At 38.9% G+C, this 13,498-nt stretch overlaps 1 protein-coding gene across 1 annotated transcript in view; it reads right to left on the bottom strand.

Annotated features, from left to right (window-relative positions):
* The window catches only part of LOC124232998 (tyrosine-protein kinase Tec), a 122,866-nt gene that overhangs the window by 18,357 nt on the left and 91,011 nt on the right, over positions 1-13,498 (bottom strand). Inside the window, exons 4-8 of the mRNA XM_046649997.1 lie at positions 10,964-11,045; positions 10,160-10,288; positions 8,369-8,409; positions 7,264-7,439; positions 3,490-3,555 (exon numbers count right to left, since the gene is read on the bottom strand). Coding sequence (XP_046505953.1) covers positions 3,490-3,555; positions 7,264-7,439; positions 8,369-8,409; positions 10,160-10,288; positions 10,964-11,045 — 494 coding nt within the window. The remainder of the gene's footprint in view (positions 1-3,489; positions 3,556-7,263; positions 7,440-8,368; positions 8,410-10,159; positions 10,289-10,963; positions 11,046-13,498) is intronic.

The raw sequence follows: 13,498 nt of genomic DNA, 5'->3' as shown, positions 1-13,498 counted from the left end.
GAAAGAAAGAGGTCTTTTAGTCACCTGGTATACACAAGCTCCCTTGGAAGGGATAAAGGAAATAAGGAAAGAAAAGGAATCCACTGCACAAAGGGCAGGCTCTTCAAAATCCTGTTCCCAGGGGTCATTTTTATGGCATTTGCAGATTCTCCAGACAGAATGTTTTCCCTCCTTAGTATATAAACTCAGACCTTTCAGAGTATGTTGAAGGAAGAAAGGAGGAAGGAGTGATGAACAAATAAACCGATGAATCAACTCGTGGTGAGTATTTCCTAACAGTTCTTTGTGGCTTCTGTCCCTTTTCTATGACGCCCAGCACCAGGCGAGAAGGGAAAGACAGTAGTGGCTCTGCTGAGTTCATCCCGTCAGGAAGGACCACACACATGGGTAAAATGTGAAGGAGCCCACATGGTGGGCAGGGGAGCACCGCCACACAGATGCCAGCCCATGGACATCTCTCACAAGCCCATCACAGAAATGCTCTGTTAGAGGCTGGTTAGCTCCTCTGGATGAAGGAACTACCTATCTAGGAAGAATGCCCAGGATGTGTGAGTAACTTGTCATTCCATTCTTAGATATCAAAACTCTAATGTGAATGAGGTTTTCAGATTGGCTAGTCACTTCAAAACACTCCAGAGGAATAGGACTTCACAGTGGTGTCTGAACAGAGGGTAAAAAAGATTTGGGGACACACAGTCCTGTCTGGAAAGGTTGGATCCTGGCCAAGTTTCCTGGGGAGTGTGGGTTGGACAAATCATAAAAAGAAGACAAGGGGTAAAAATGAAGGAAAAATAGAAACCAACCAACCGAGAAACCAGCTATAAGTCTTTTCAATTCTCTAATTTGGCCCTCGCCTCCTATGCCACCCACTCAAAGCCTTATGCTAGACTTTTTCTGCTCTAAACACCCTTTCATTTCTGTCACCTTCTTCCTTTAACATCTTTCCAGCAAGAACATCTTATTGACCATCACAATGAACACTTTTCTTTCCTGCAGCACTTCCTCTGATCCTCTCCTCCCCAAACTGTTACGTGGGTGCGGAGGTCAGAACTAGGTTACTGATAGCCCCCGGAGCTGCGGGCCTGGCAACCCTGTGTCCGGCCCAGTGCGCCGTCTGTTGCCTGGGACGACTCCTAGGCCCAAACAAACAGAAGAGCTCTTGATTCAACAAAAGGCTTTTTAACTCTTGGGATACTTAAGATGTGTCACAGGATGAGCTGTAGCAAACAACAGCACACACCACGGAGTGGGAAGACAGCAGGAGCCGAGGGGCACTCTGACTGTCCACCCTGAGAACAGGTTTCCCCTTTCTCACCTAGCACAATGCCATCGGGAATCCCTGACTGCTGGGCAGATGGCTGAGGGGACTCCCGGCCCGGAGACTGTACATAGCAGGTGAATTCACTTAGTCACGCAGAGGAGGAGAAAAAATTTCACCTATCCAAAAAACTCATGGCAATGAATCATAAACTTCTTAAGATTCTTATCTGTAATCCCATGAGTCGTAAGGGGAGTTCTCACATTCAGATAAGGATTATCTGGTTTCCAAGAACATCCCTCCCCAAATTATCATCTAGTTCTCAGATCACTTTAAAATCAGGTCCAAGTTTTCACCTTTTAGTATCTTCCCTAATTCTAAGGATTTTGCTATATTTTCCTAAAATTTATTTAAGAACAGAAATACTATTTTATTTACATATTTTTTATACCATCACCTACTTCTAAAACAACTTTGAGGGATCACACCACTGAGTGCTGTGACTTTTGAACCTATTAATCCTTTTCTAGATTTGAAGGTATACTCACATTACAGGGACTGACATGGACAGTTTTTTGGTGTTTTTTTGGCTAGTGGTGGTGGTGGTGTTTTGAAAGAAGTGAATGAAGTATCAACACACCACCTCCGAAGGACTACAAAAGAGTATTTGGTATATATGAGCCTCTCATTAAAACCTGGCCTTGTACTGCTAGTGGGCATATAAATAGTATGCCCATTATGTTCTCTGGAAAGCAATGTGATGGCATGCATTAGGAGTCTTAACAAGTTCATTCCTAGTCTTTAGCCCAGCAGATTCTTAGAGATATAGTATAACCACAGGCTCTCTAGGACCAGTTCAACTGACCCCATCTTTTATCAACAGAGTGATTAAGAATTGTCTTTCAGAAAATGTGCAAAGTCTCGTAGCCAGAGCATGCGCAGAGGAAGAAGTCTTGACCTGAAATGACTGCAGAACCAAAGATGTGGAACCAAAGACAAGGACACGACTGGAATTTAAAAGTAGGACTCTTCTCAGAAGCAAGGGGTCCCTCATTCAGGAAGACTCGGTGTTAAAATTCCTTCCCCACCTCATTGAAAATGTTTAGAACCCTATCATAAAAGTTGAGAACCTCATCATAAGTGTTTAGAACCCTGTCATAAATATTTAAAACTTTACCATAAAGGCTTGAAGCCCACCAATCAAAACCTGTCCCGCCAGCATTTCCACATGCCAGCCTGTTCTCCCTAACCTCTTAAATTTCACCCCAAATCCTGAATCGGGGAGGCAGACCTGAGGGCATGTGCCCCCTGTCTCCCTGTAGGTCAATCTCACAGAGTAAAGCTGATCTCTTTTCCCACAGGCTGATGCCGTAATTAACGGGCCACTTATGCACATCAGGCAAGAGAACTCCAATTTTGTGCAGTAACACTAGTTTAAGACTAGATAAAGCAGGAAGAAGTCCCAGTTATTTTTACATAGCAAAGTTGCCTAAACAACATAATGCCACACAAGTAAGTAAATGATTATATAAATTATTGCACATCCATGTGCCATATGCCTGGTTATACAGTTCCTGATACATGCTAAGACCTCGGTAAATATTTGATGAATTTATGACTGAATGAAATATAATGCACTTATGAAAATGTTTTCAAAGAATACACAATGGTATAAAGAAATACACTCGTAGTACTGTTAAGTGGAACAAATAGGATATAAAACAGCATATACAGCATGACCTTATTTTTTTAAAAAAAGAGTAAAAAGATTGAAAGAAAATATACTAATGTTGACAGAGGCCAACTCTAGTTGACTCATGAGTAATTTTTCTTATTAACATTTTTCATACTTTCAAACAATTTTAAAACAATAATCATATATTATTATAATTAAAAAAAATAAATGTTTTTCTAAAGGCCACACTGGGAAACTGAATTCTGATTTGTTGAATAAATGAACAGTGATCGATATTTCAAAGTCAGCTAAGATGTGATTTGTTTTAAATCAATTGCTTGTGTATCTCCATATATAGTACCCTCGGGTAAAGTGTATTACAGAAACTAATTCTCACAACGTCGTTTACCACCCTAGACAACTGAGTTAAGACTGTGTCAGTGCCACCTTCTAAAGATAATGAAAGATATCCACTAATCTCCAAAATGCCTTACATAATTAGGAAAATGAAAACATTTTCTCATTTTTCAAATTCACAAAATAACCATTTACTTACTCATACTGATCTAAGTTGTTTGATTTCTTTCCCGTTACATAATTACTTGGGATATATCCTTCACTCCTAGAAATAAGAGAAATACTTTAGGTAAGCTGAAATTATCTTAGTGAGAGGTTATTAAAAGAAAAATTATTGCCTTTCTCAAATAATTAGAGCATAATATTTCCTAAATCTTATAAGAAAGACTAGGTGACCCCCAATAATTCAATGTATCTATAGCATTTGATGCTTTACAAAATACTTCCTCATTTGATCCTCACAAAAATTCTGAGGTAGACAGGCATTACTGTACTGACCTTCTTGTGAGGAAACCAAGGCTTAGAAAGATTAACAGACTTTCTCAAGGTCCCAAAGCTAGCCAGCAACAGGGCCAGAAGTGGAACTCTGAACTGGTGACTAGGTTCAGAGCATTCCTGATACCCCAAGATGCTTCTCTTAAATTCACAATTTCTTGGGATGCTTTAAGGAAACCACTACTTCAGAAAAGTTAAAGTCTTGGATAAAAACACCCGTCACTCCAATACCTCATGTAGAGGCTTGTTTCACAGAGGGTAGTCCCTGACGTCTACATCAGTAGCATCTGGGTCGCTTGTTAAAAAGGCAAATTCTTGCATCATATCCCAAAAGACTTGAATTGAGAAGGTCTCTTTGGGGCCAAGCAATCTTCAGTTTTACCCCAGATGACTCTTAGGTACATTGCAGTTTAAGAAGCACTCAGAGCAGGCAGAATTTGGTAGGAGCCAAGATTTTCAGCATAAGATAAAAGAGATACACGTATAAAATTTAAAAATTGAGTTAAAACCTTGTAATCTTAAGTTTGAACTTGAACTATGAGTAAGAACTCACAAAACACAACACACACACATGAGTGTATATAGGTAGCTGTGTTGAACTGAGAAAGGCCTAGAAGCAATGACAATCCGGTAACAATTAGAATCCTAGCACCCCAACTGTTGTCTCTAAATACTATTTGTGACTAAAAGGAGCCAGCACATCTTGGAAAAATGGCAAATTGAAGGTTTGTCCAGGAAAAACACAAGATGAACTTAAGCCATTTTATTTTACCCAGAAAGCAAGGAAGCTAAGACTAAAGGGGTCCCCAACCAAAACAGCTACCACTGACCTAAGATGGGACAATTCAAGCCAAATGAATAATGACTGCAATGATTAAAACCAAATATATAAGCACCCATAATAACACTAAAAAAATTATTGGTTACCATTGCTATCACTAGAGGAAGCTCAGTCATCAACTTATTATTCTGAAAATTGGTAAAAGGAAAAAATCAAAAATTTATCTGGCCTTTCCTGCATGAACTGGTTGATGAGGCAGTTCTTCATTAGAAAATTAATAAATTAAAAAATTAATAAATGCAGATGGAATGACAGAATTAGAAAATCATTTGGCAATCCCTAATGAAATAATGAATGTAAGCAATAATCATTAATGATGCCAAAATCATTAGGTGAAACACTGATGAAGAACTTTATGATGGAGAAACAAGGTTGACACCTGAACCACTGAGCAATCTTCATATCATTAGAAGTGGGAAAACCAGGGATCAACTTCTAAATGTGATCAAGCCTCTTGATTACAGTTGACAGGAAATATAGGACATAAAGACATATTAAATGATGCCACTTGTACGCAATTAGCTTAACCTAGAGTGTGGCTCATTTCATAGGGTAAATTATCTGGTTTCATCAGTAAGTCAAAAATGAAAAAAAGGATGGAGACTGCTGTGGAATAAAAGAGAGACATAAGACACATATCAGCCAAAAGACAATATGTGGACCTTGTTTTAATCTTGATAAAACTGTAAAAATACATATTAGAGCTAATCAGAGGACACTCAAATTACATACAGTCATGGATCGCTTAACAACAGGGATACATTCTGAGAAATGCATCATTGGATGATTTCATCATTGTGCGGACATGATAGTGTCCTTACACAAACCTAGACGGTGTAGCCTACTATCCACTTAGGCTATATGGTACTAATCTTATGGGACCACCATCGTATATGTGGTCCATAACTGAACAAAACATCAGTATGCAGCACATGACCGTAACTGGCACATCCTTAGACCTGTGCCAGAGGGACACCTGCTCTGCCCTCAACTTTCAAGAGCATGCCATGTTCCCTCAGCCCTCTTCTAGACCACCATCTGGGTAACTAGGACCCCAGAATTCTCTGCCAATTGCCAAGGCCTACATGAGCCTTTCCAGTGGGTTCGTCCTCTGAAAAGCCAAGTATGCTACTCATGTGTACCTCCTTCCACCCCAGGTCCAAGAGGTGGTCATGTTGGGGGGTAGCTGTTGCAAGCAATCTAGACAGGGCTTGGATGACAGCTGTGAGATGAAGTGTGGGACAGAACGAAAGAGAGAAGGGAGGCACCCTGGGAGGTCAGCCCTCTGTGCGCTGTCACATTCTGGCACAGAACCCTCAAGCTCTGCCTTGTCATTTTGAAGGTATGTTTGTCAAGTTAGAGGATAAGTTATATTTTATTTACCAGTTTGTTAGCTTGACTTATAACTACTAGATACTAAGATATGTGCTATCTGGGCTTCATTCATACTCTTCTTCCAGTCCCAAAAATGGTAGGGAAAAGTCTATAGTTAACTGTTAAATATGACAATGACACAGAAGTTGTTTAAAAAAAATCTTTAGCAGTTAGACTTTGGCGTGAAATGATATGATAATTTGAGTTTACTTTTAAATATTGTAGGAAAAAACAATTGGGAGGATTGGTAAATCAAGACATTAACTATTGGTAATTTTTGAAGTCAAGTTACAAGAGGCTCCATTATACTATTATGTACTTTTATGGATGTTTGAAGATTTCTAAATAAAAAAATAAAAGTCAATCTTCTACAGTGTTTGGCAAAGAAAAGCAGTGACAACCTCCTTGTAAACATAGAACAAAAGGTTAGGAGCTCTCAAGAAGGTAAAAAGGCACAGCAAACCAGCACTCAGGAGATGTACCGTTGCTGAGAAATGAGCAGACGAGAAGGACCTGCCTAACCCAGGGGCTTCCAGTGCTTCTCCCGAAGTGGACTGAGGAATGGAGAATTGGAATTGGGGGTGGGGCAGGGAGGCGAGAAAGCAGACTTGCAGGGAGGGTGTGCTCTGGACAGGACAAAAAGTCCTCCTCTTCTTATCCATGGGAACTCAGAATATCAACAGGGTTATATTTCAGAGGTAAGCAGAGGATACAGGATTTCTTAATGAAGTCTAAAAGATACTCATCCCCTAAGTTTATCCCTATTTACCCATTTTTTTATCGATAATAAGGGTTGAAAGGACTGTTCCCTTTAAATCCTTAATTACCTTCTATAAATCATGCTTGTTTTTAAATTTCTTGCTTGTACGTGTACACACATACACCTATGTACATACATACAGACATACATGTATTCTCCCTCTCTCTCTCTTAGAAAAATCTAAGATTATTTACTTACCTCAGGGAGGAAAAAAATAAAATCTAATTTCCCCCAAACTCAAAATAATCCAATTAAACATATGATGGACCAGAAAGAGACCAGTGTAATGTATTCTAATTTCTAGAAAGAGGTAGTTGATCCATTTACATTTATTGAATCACCACTAAGAATACACTGTGTTACTGCAAAGTAATAATGTGCACTTTCACTTATGGCTGGCTGAACTAGTCTCATAACATGATAGTTGGAGATTATCCTCTTCTCACTCAGCACTTAACTCCCACGTACCCACTGTGTGTCATGCACAGACTGGGAATACTTACCCATATTTATCTCTCGCTCTCCACCAATGAACATCATTCTTCTCTAATATGATATACTCTTGGCCTCTCTCTAATCTGAGGTCATGTGCTTCTGTCGCTTGGAAATCATACATAGCTACAACTATTTCTTCACTATTATCTTCTTCTTCAATTGGAATTGGTGGGGGAGGCCTTCGCTAAGAAAAGAGCATGACACGTGAAAGTTCAGTCTTCTGTTTCAAAACTGGATGTGAAGTACAACACTAAATGATTCACACATCACCACAGAATAAAGCAGAAATCTCAAGTCTACCCAATACAATCTGGTGAGGCTTCCCAGGAGTTTGATGATGTTGATGCTATCGGACCTCTCATGGGTTTCAGAATACAGGACATGAGCAAAAGTTGTCTCTAAACATCAGAAGGCTGCTGCTCAGTGTCAGGGCGAGCTTTCCAGGGAGAGGTAAGAGTAATACGTGAGGAGCAACCAGGAGGACTAAAGATGGAGCCACCGTTCAAATGCCCTGCGATGGGGAAAAAGCACACTACGGAGTGGAATCTTCTATCAGGTCTCTTCCCACTCAAAGGAATCTGCACTTCTTTGTGCCTACTATGTGCAAGGCTCCTTGGCACCTAACACAGTTTTTCTCTTAATACTGATCCCATGAAGTAGAGTATATAATTCCCATTTTACAATTGAGGAAACAATGATTTAAGTAACCCACCAAAGGTCACTCATATCAGATTCACGTTGGATCAATACCTGTCTGGGTCCAAACTACATGTTTTCCACCATGCCCTACTCTTCAAAGGCATATCATTAAATCACTGAAGTCAGTCACAACACTATGGTCTTAAGACTGAAATATTCCTTTGAAGTCCCACACCTCTGATATAATTCTGGAAGCCAAAATACAGGCAAAATGCCAGATGATAAAAGGGACCCCAATTATATATCATACCATTAAATTAAAATTATTTGACACCAAGAAAAACAACTAAATAAGACATAGCATTTCTGTTTCTGATATGACCTTGGGGGTAGGGGTGGGGAACAGCATCACATGAATGAATGCAAACATACTCAATAAACTGAAAATGCTCCCAAAAGTTGAAGACCACCTACCTTCTTTGTTTCTGGTGCTGGAGGTAGTGCTTTTCTTATACCTGAAAATGACAACAACAAAAATAGGTCAAAACCCCATCTACCAACGATTGATAGTTTTAAGGAAAAGTGAAAACGAACACATAAACAAGAAGTCCACTCTGACTCTCGCTCTGGTGCATGGTGCTTGTATCACTATTTAAGAACAGAATTTTTAAAATGCTATTAAAGCTGGTTTGTATTTCTGCCTTCCTGAACAGAATGTAAATGTCATAGGGGTTGGGGCCATGTCTTGTTCTTTATAAACAAGTGGAAATACATCAAACTAAAAAGCTTCTGCTCAGCAAAGGAAATCATCAACAAAATGAAAAGGCAGCCTACAGAAGGGGAGAAAATATTTGCAAACTACATATCTGATAAGGAGTTAATACCCAAAATATACAAGGAACTCATACAACTCAATAGCAAAAAAATCAAATAAGTCCACTAAAAATGAGCAGAGGATCTGAATAGACATTTTTCCAAAGAAGACATACAAATGGCCAGCAGGTAAATAAAAGGGTGCTCAACATCACTAATCATTAGAGAAATGCAAATCAAAACCACAATGAGATATCACCTCACACCTGTCAGGATGGCTGTTATCAAAAACACAAGAGATAAATGCTGGCGAGGATGCGGAGAAAAGGGAAGCCTTGTACACTGTTGGTGGGGATGCAAATTGTGCAGCCACTATGGAAAACAGTTAGAGGTTCCTCAAGAAATTAAAAATAGAACTACCATATTGACCCAGCAATCCTCCTTCTGGGTATATACACAAAGGAAACGAAATCAGTACCTCAAAGAGATATCTGCACGCCTACGTTCACTGCAGCATTATTCACAATAGCCAAGACATGGAAACAACCCCAGTGTCCATCAACAGATGCATGGATAAGAAAATGTGGTGTGTGTATATATATCATGGAATATTATTCAGTCTTAAAAAAAGGAAGAAAATCCTACCATTTGCAACAACATGGGTGAACTTGGAAGACATTACACTAAATGAAATAGGTCAGACAGAGAAAGACAAATACCTCATGGTATCATTTATATGTGGAATCTTAAAAAAAAAAAAGTCAAACTTATAGAAACAGAAAGTAGAAAAGTGGTTGCCAGCGGCTGGGGAGTGGAGTAGGTGAAATACAGATGTTGATAAAAGGGGACAACTTTCAGTTATAAGATGAATGAGGTCTGAGGATCTGAAGTCTAACATGGTGACTATAGTTGGTAACACTGTACTGTATAATTAAAATTTACTAAGAGTATAGAACTTAAATGTTCTCATACACACACACACACACACACATACACACAAAGGTAAACACATGAGGTGATGGATGTGTTAATTAACTCAGTGGGAGGAATCCTTGCACAATGCACAAGTATATCAAACTATCACGTTGTACACTTAAATATCTTACAATTTTATTTGTCAATTATATCTCAATAAAGCTGAGAAAAAAAGCAAAGAAAAGCTGCTGATGGTACCACATTAGGATCACACTTTTAATAGAGTTATTTTTAGCAGGCTTCCATATTGTGATAAAAGCTCCCCAAAATAGACCTTTTGGTTCCAATGGATAGTCCCACTGCTAACTAAATATAATTATTCTCACAAAATATACCTACCCCACATTTACACTGTACTAGCAAATGTGAAGGCCGTACTTAACCAACATCAAAATCAAAATCATGTCACTTTCTTGCTAGACTAATAATATGTACATCCTGGGCACAATATAATCACAGAATAAAATGAATACTTACTACTCTCAAAAAGATTATATTTTTCACAACCAGGTGCTAGTTTTTCAGTTTGTCTGCAACACTGATAACTTCCATCTGCCCAAAATTTAGGATGATATTTAATCATAATATTATTGTTGTTCTTTATTTCTGTAATTCATAGATACATGAAATGATTAGTGAAATAAAACAAACATAACAAAATGTTTCATAAGTAACACTGTCAATCATTGTTTATTTCTTGGATACCATGTCCATTGTGAGAACACCCTCATAACATCATACAACTCAGAATTCAGAAAATCCATATGGTTCTCTTTCATCTCCTTTTTTGGTGAAGCACCCTTGTTAGCAGAAGTGACCTCTGCTACTCCGTGATGGATAAACACCAAAGTCAGCCCACCACCATTTTGTTCCGCAGAAGAAGCAATGAGAATTGTGCAAGACAAATGCCCCATTTAAACACTTTATGCACAAGTCAATTCATTCACACCAAATGTTGACTACATAGGAAATTTCTTAGAAAATACCAAATCTTATTATGATAAAAGCCCAGCGCTCTATCATCTTCAAATGTATTACACATTAAATGAAAGCATGCTTTTCTCAGAAACTATGTATATGCTACTAGAAGGAATCAGATTTAAAAAAAGGAAATTATCTTCAGTATGTATCACTAACAGTAACAGAATGTCCTTGGAGAAACATTTTTTGTAGATTAAAAGATTACAAATGCAAGATATATTACTGTATTTCTGTTTTAGTGATAACAATGTTATATCCTAAAATTATGTACAGATTAATATTTCAATACATGGGTTTTACCTTCTTTTAACTTCTTCACCCACCGGTCTCTGCTTTGTGCACTAGGTGCAAAAACGTAAAGTGTGTTAGCATCATGAACAACCTAAAACATAACAAAAGATGCAAGAGGTGAGAAATACTTAGACACAGCACTTCTGTCTAGCACAGAGCTCTCGGTACCACCGACACGAATAAATGATTCTGAAATGACTGAATAAAGTCAATTACTTCAGATCCAAAGAACGTAGATTCCTTTCTTATAAAAGCACATCTATTTTTTCCTGTCTACATTGAGTGGAACACACTTCTTACAAAGGACAGTGTCTTCATAGAAAAAAACTATATACAGAGGCCAGGATGCTTCACTTATCTTGTTATTTCTTGCAACTAAGTAACTAAAGTTCCTCAGGTAAACTTGGTGTAATAGGGATTATTCTAATCTAGCATTTTTCTGAATAATATTTTAGATGAATGAACTCGTCTTTCGGCATCATTCCTATAGCTTCCTTTTGAGACTTTAAATAATTGCAGTAGCTAACTTTATTAAGCACCAAGTACTCCAACTCTATGCTGTGCGCTTTACAGACATTAACTCAATTAATCCTACCATCAAGGTTTTAGTAATTCCATTTCACAGAGGAGGAGACTCAGGTCTATCCACTGCCCCGCCACTCCCGTATAACTCCAGGAGGCACCATTCACATACAATGCACTGCAAATGGCGCTCGCTAATGGCATGCTTCTCAACCTGCCCATCACCATTTGGTTGGTAACCCAGAAAGCCAGGATCCTGACTCCAGAGCCCAAACTTTTAACCACAAACTCACTAACTCCCAAGGAGTAATTTAACAGTCTTATTCTTAATATCTTTAATATTAATAATAAAATTAAGCCTGGGAAACTAATCCAAGAATTTTGTCTTTGGTCTATCACTTTCCCTTAATGGTCGGTCGCAAGGCAGAAACACTTTAATTGGCTAAAAAGAAATATATGGCTAGAAACTTCCCTTTACCATGTCAACAGCCACTGGATTGAACACAAATAGCTCTTTCATTGATAAACGGCTGTTCCAGACCATATTCAATAGGTAATTCCTTTCCATTCATCATATAAATGCAGTCTAACAGCAATGTGCACGCCATAGAACAAATGATGTTATATTCCATTCAGTGATTAATTCATTCAACTAGCACTTTGCTGGGACTACATAAGATACAAAAATAAATCAAACATGAAGCCTATTTCCAAGACATGTATAGCAATTTCTTATTACAAAACAGAAAGCAAGACATGATAGAGAGGTAAAGATAAGTGCTAAGAGACTTGGGGATATACGCTGCCCCATTTGGTTCATAATTTTCACATTTGTAATACTGTGATTTTGTACTAAGAAATATATATTTGTTCTTCATCCCAGTTCCAGACACAGAGCTCCTAAAACCCTTGGAATTTCCTGCGCTGAGACTGATAAAGATATATTTTGTTATGCTAATGAGATGGCTTTTGGAAAACACCTACAGATGAGGACTGGCCAGTGAAGCCAACCATGTGATTAGAGGGTTGGAACTTCCAGTTCCACTCACCCACTTCCGGGAGGGGCAAGGGGTTAGAGATTGAGCTCAATCACCCATGGCCAATGATGTAATCAATCATGCCTATGTAATGAAGCTGCCATTAAAACTCAAAAAGGAGAGGGGTCAGAGAGCTTCCAGGTTGGTGAACACATGGAGATCTGGGGAGGGCATGGAAGCTTTGTGTCATTTCCCCATACCTTCTCCTGTGCAGCTCTTCCATCTGGCTATTCCTGAGTTACATCCTTTTATAGCAAACCAGTGATGTAGTAAGTAAAATGTTTCTCTGAGTTCTGTGAGCTGCTCTAGCAAATTAATGGAACCTGAGGCAGCGATTGTGGGAAACTCCGATCTATAGCCAGTAAGTTAGAAGCACAGTCGACAACCTGGACTGGCAATTGGCACCGGAAGTCGGGGCAGTCTTGTGGGGCTGAGCCCTTAATCTGTGGAATCTGATGCTATCTCTGGGTAGAACAGTGTTGGAACTGAGTTGAATTGTAGGACACCAAGCTGGTCAGAGAATTGCTTGGTGGTGTGTTAAAAAAACAAACACATTGGAATTGAGAGTCAGAATCTTAACACCTCACCCAGGTTAGTCCATGCAATCAACTCCATACGGAAGAATTAGGTTAAAATGCACCATAAAACCATCATTCTGAATTGACACGGAGGTATCCAGAAAGAACTGCCAGGGCTTGGAACTTTCCGGAAACCTAGGTGTCTCATAATAAGTTATTACAATAGTTTACTGAGTCTTTACGTTGGGCTAAGCACTTTACACACACGGCCTAGTTTAATCCATCTAGCAGCCCATGTCTCTATTAGCATTAGGATCCTCATTTTCCAAATGAGAAAACCAAAGTGGGTGAGGTGAAGTCATCTGAGCAGGATCTGTTTGATCTCCTAAGGCTCTTCTTATTCATGTTTCCTCTGAACAGCTTCATGGCCCCTTGACTGTTCCCTTCCTAGAATCCGCCTCTTCAGG

Source organism: Equus quagga, unplaced genomic scaffold, assembly GCF_021613505.1.
Source record: "Equus quagga isolate Etosha38 unplaced genomic scaffold, UCLA_HA_Equagga_1.0 146_RagTag, whole genome shotgun sequence".
Taxonomy (NCBI): Eukaryota; Metazoa; Chordata; class Mammalia; order Perissodactyla; family Equidae; genus Equus; species Equus quagga.
This window is presented reverse-complemented; position numbering and strand designations above follow the sequence as displayed.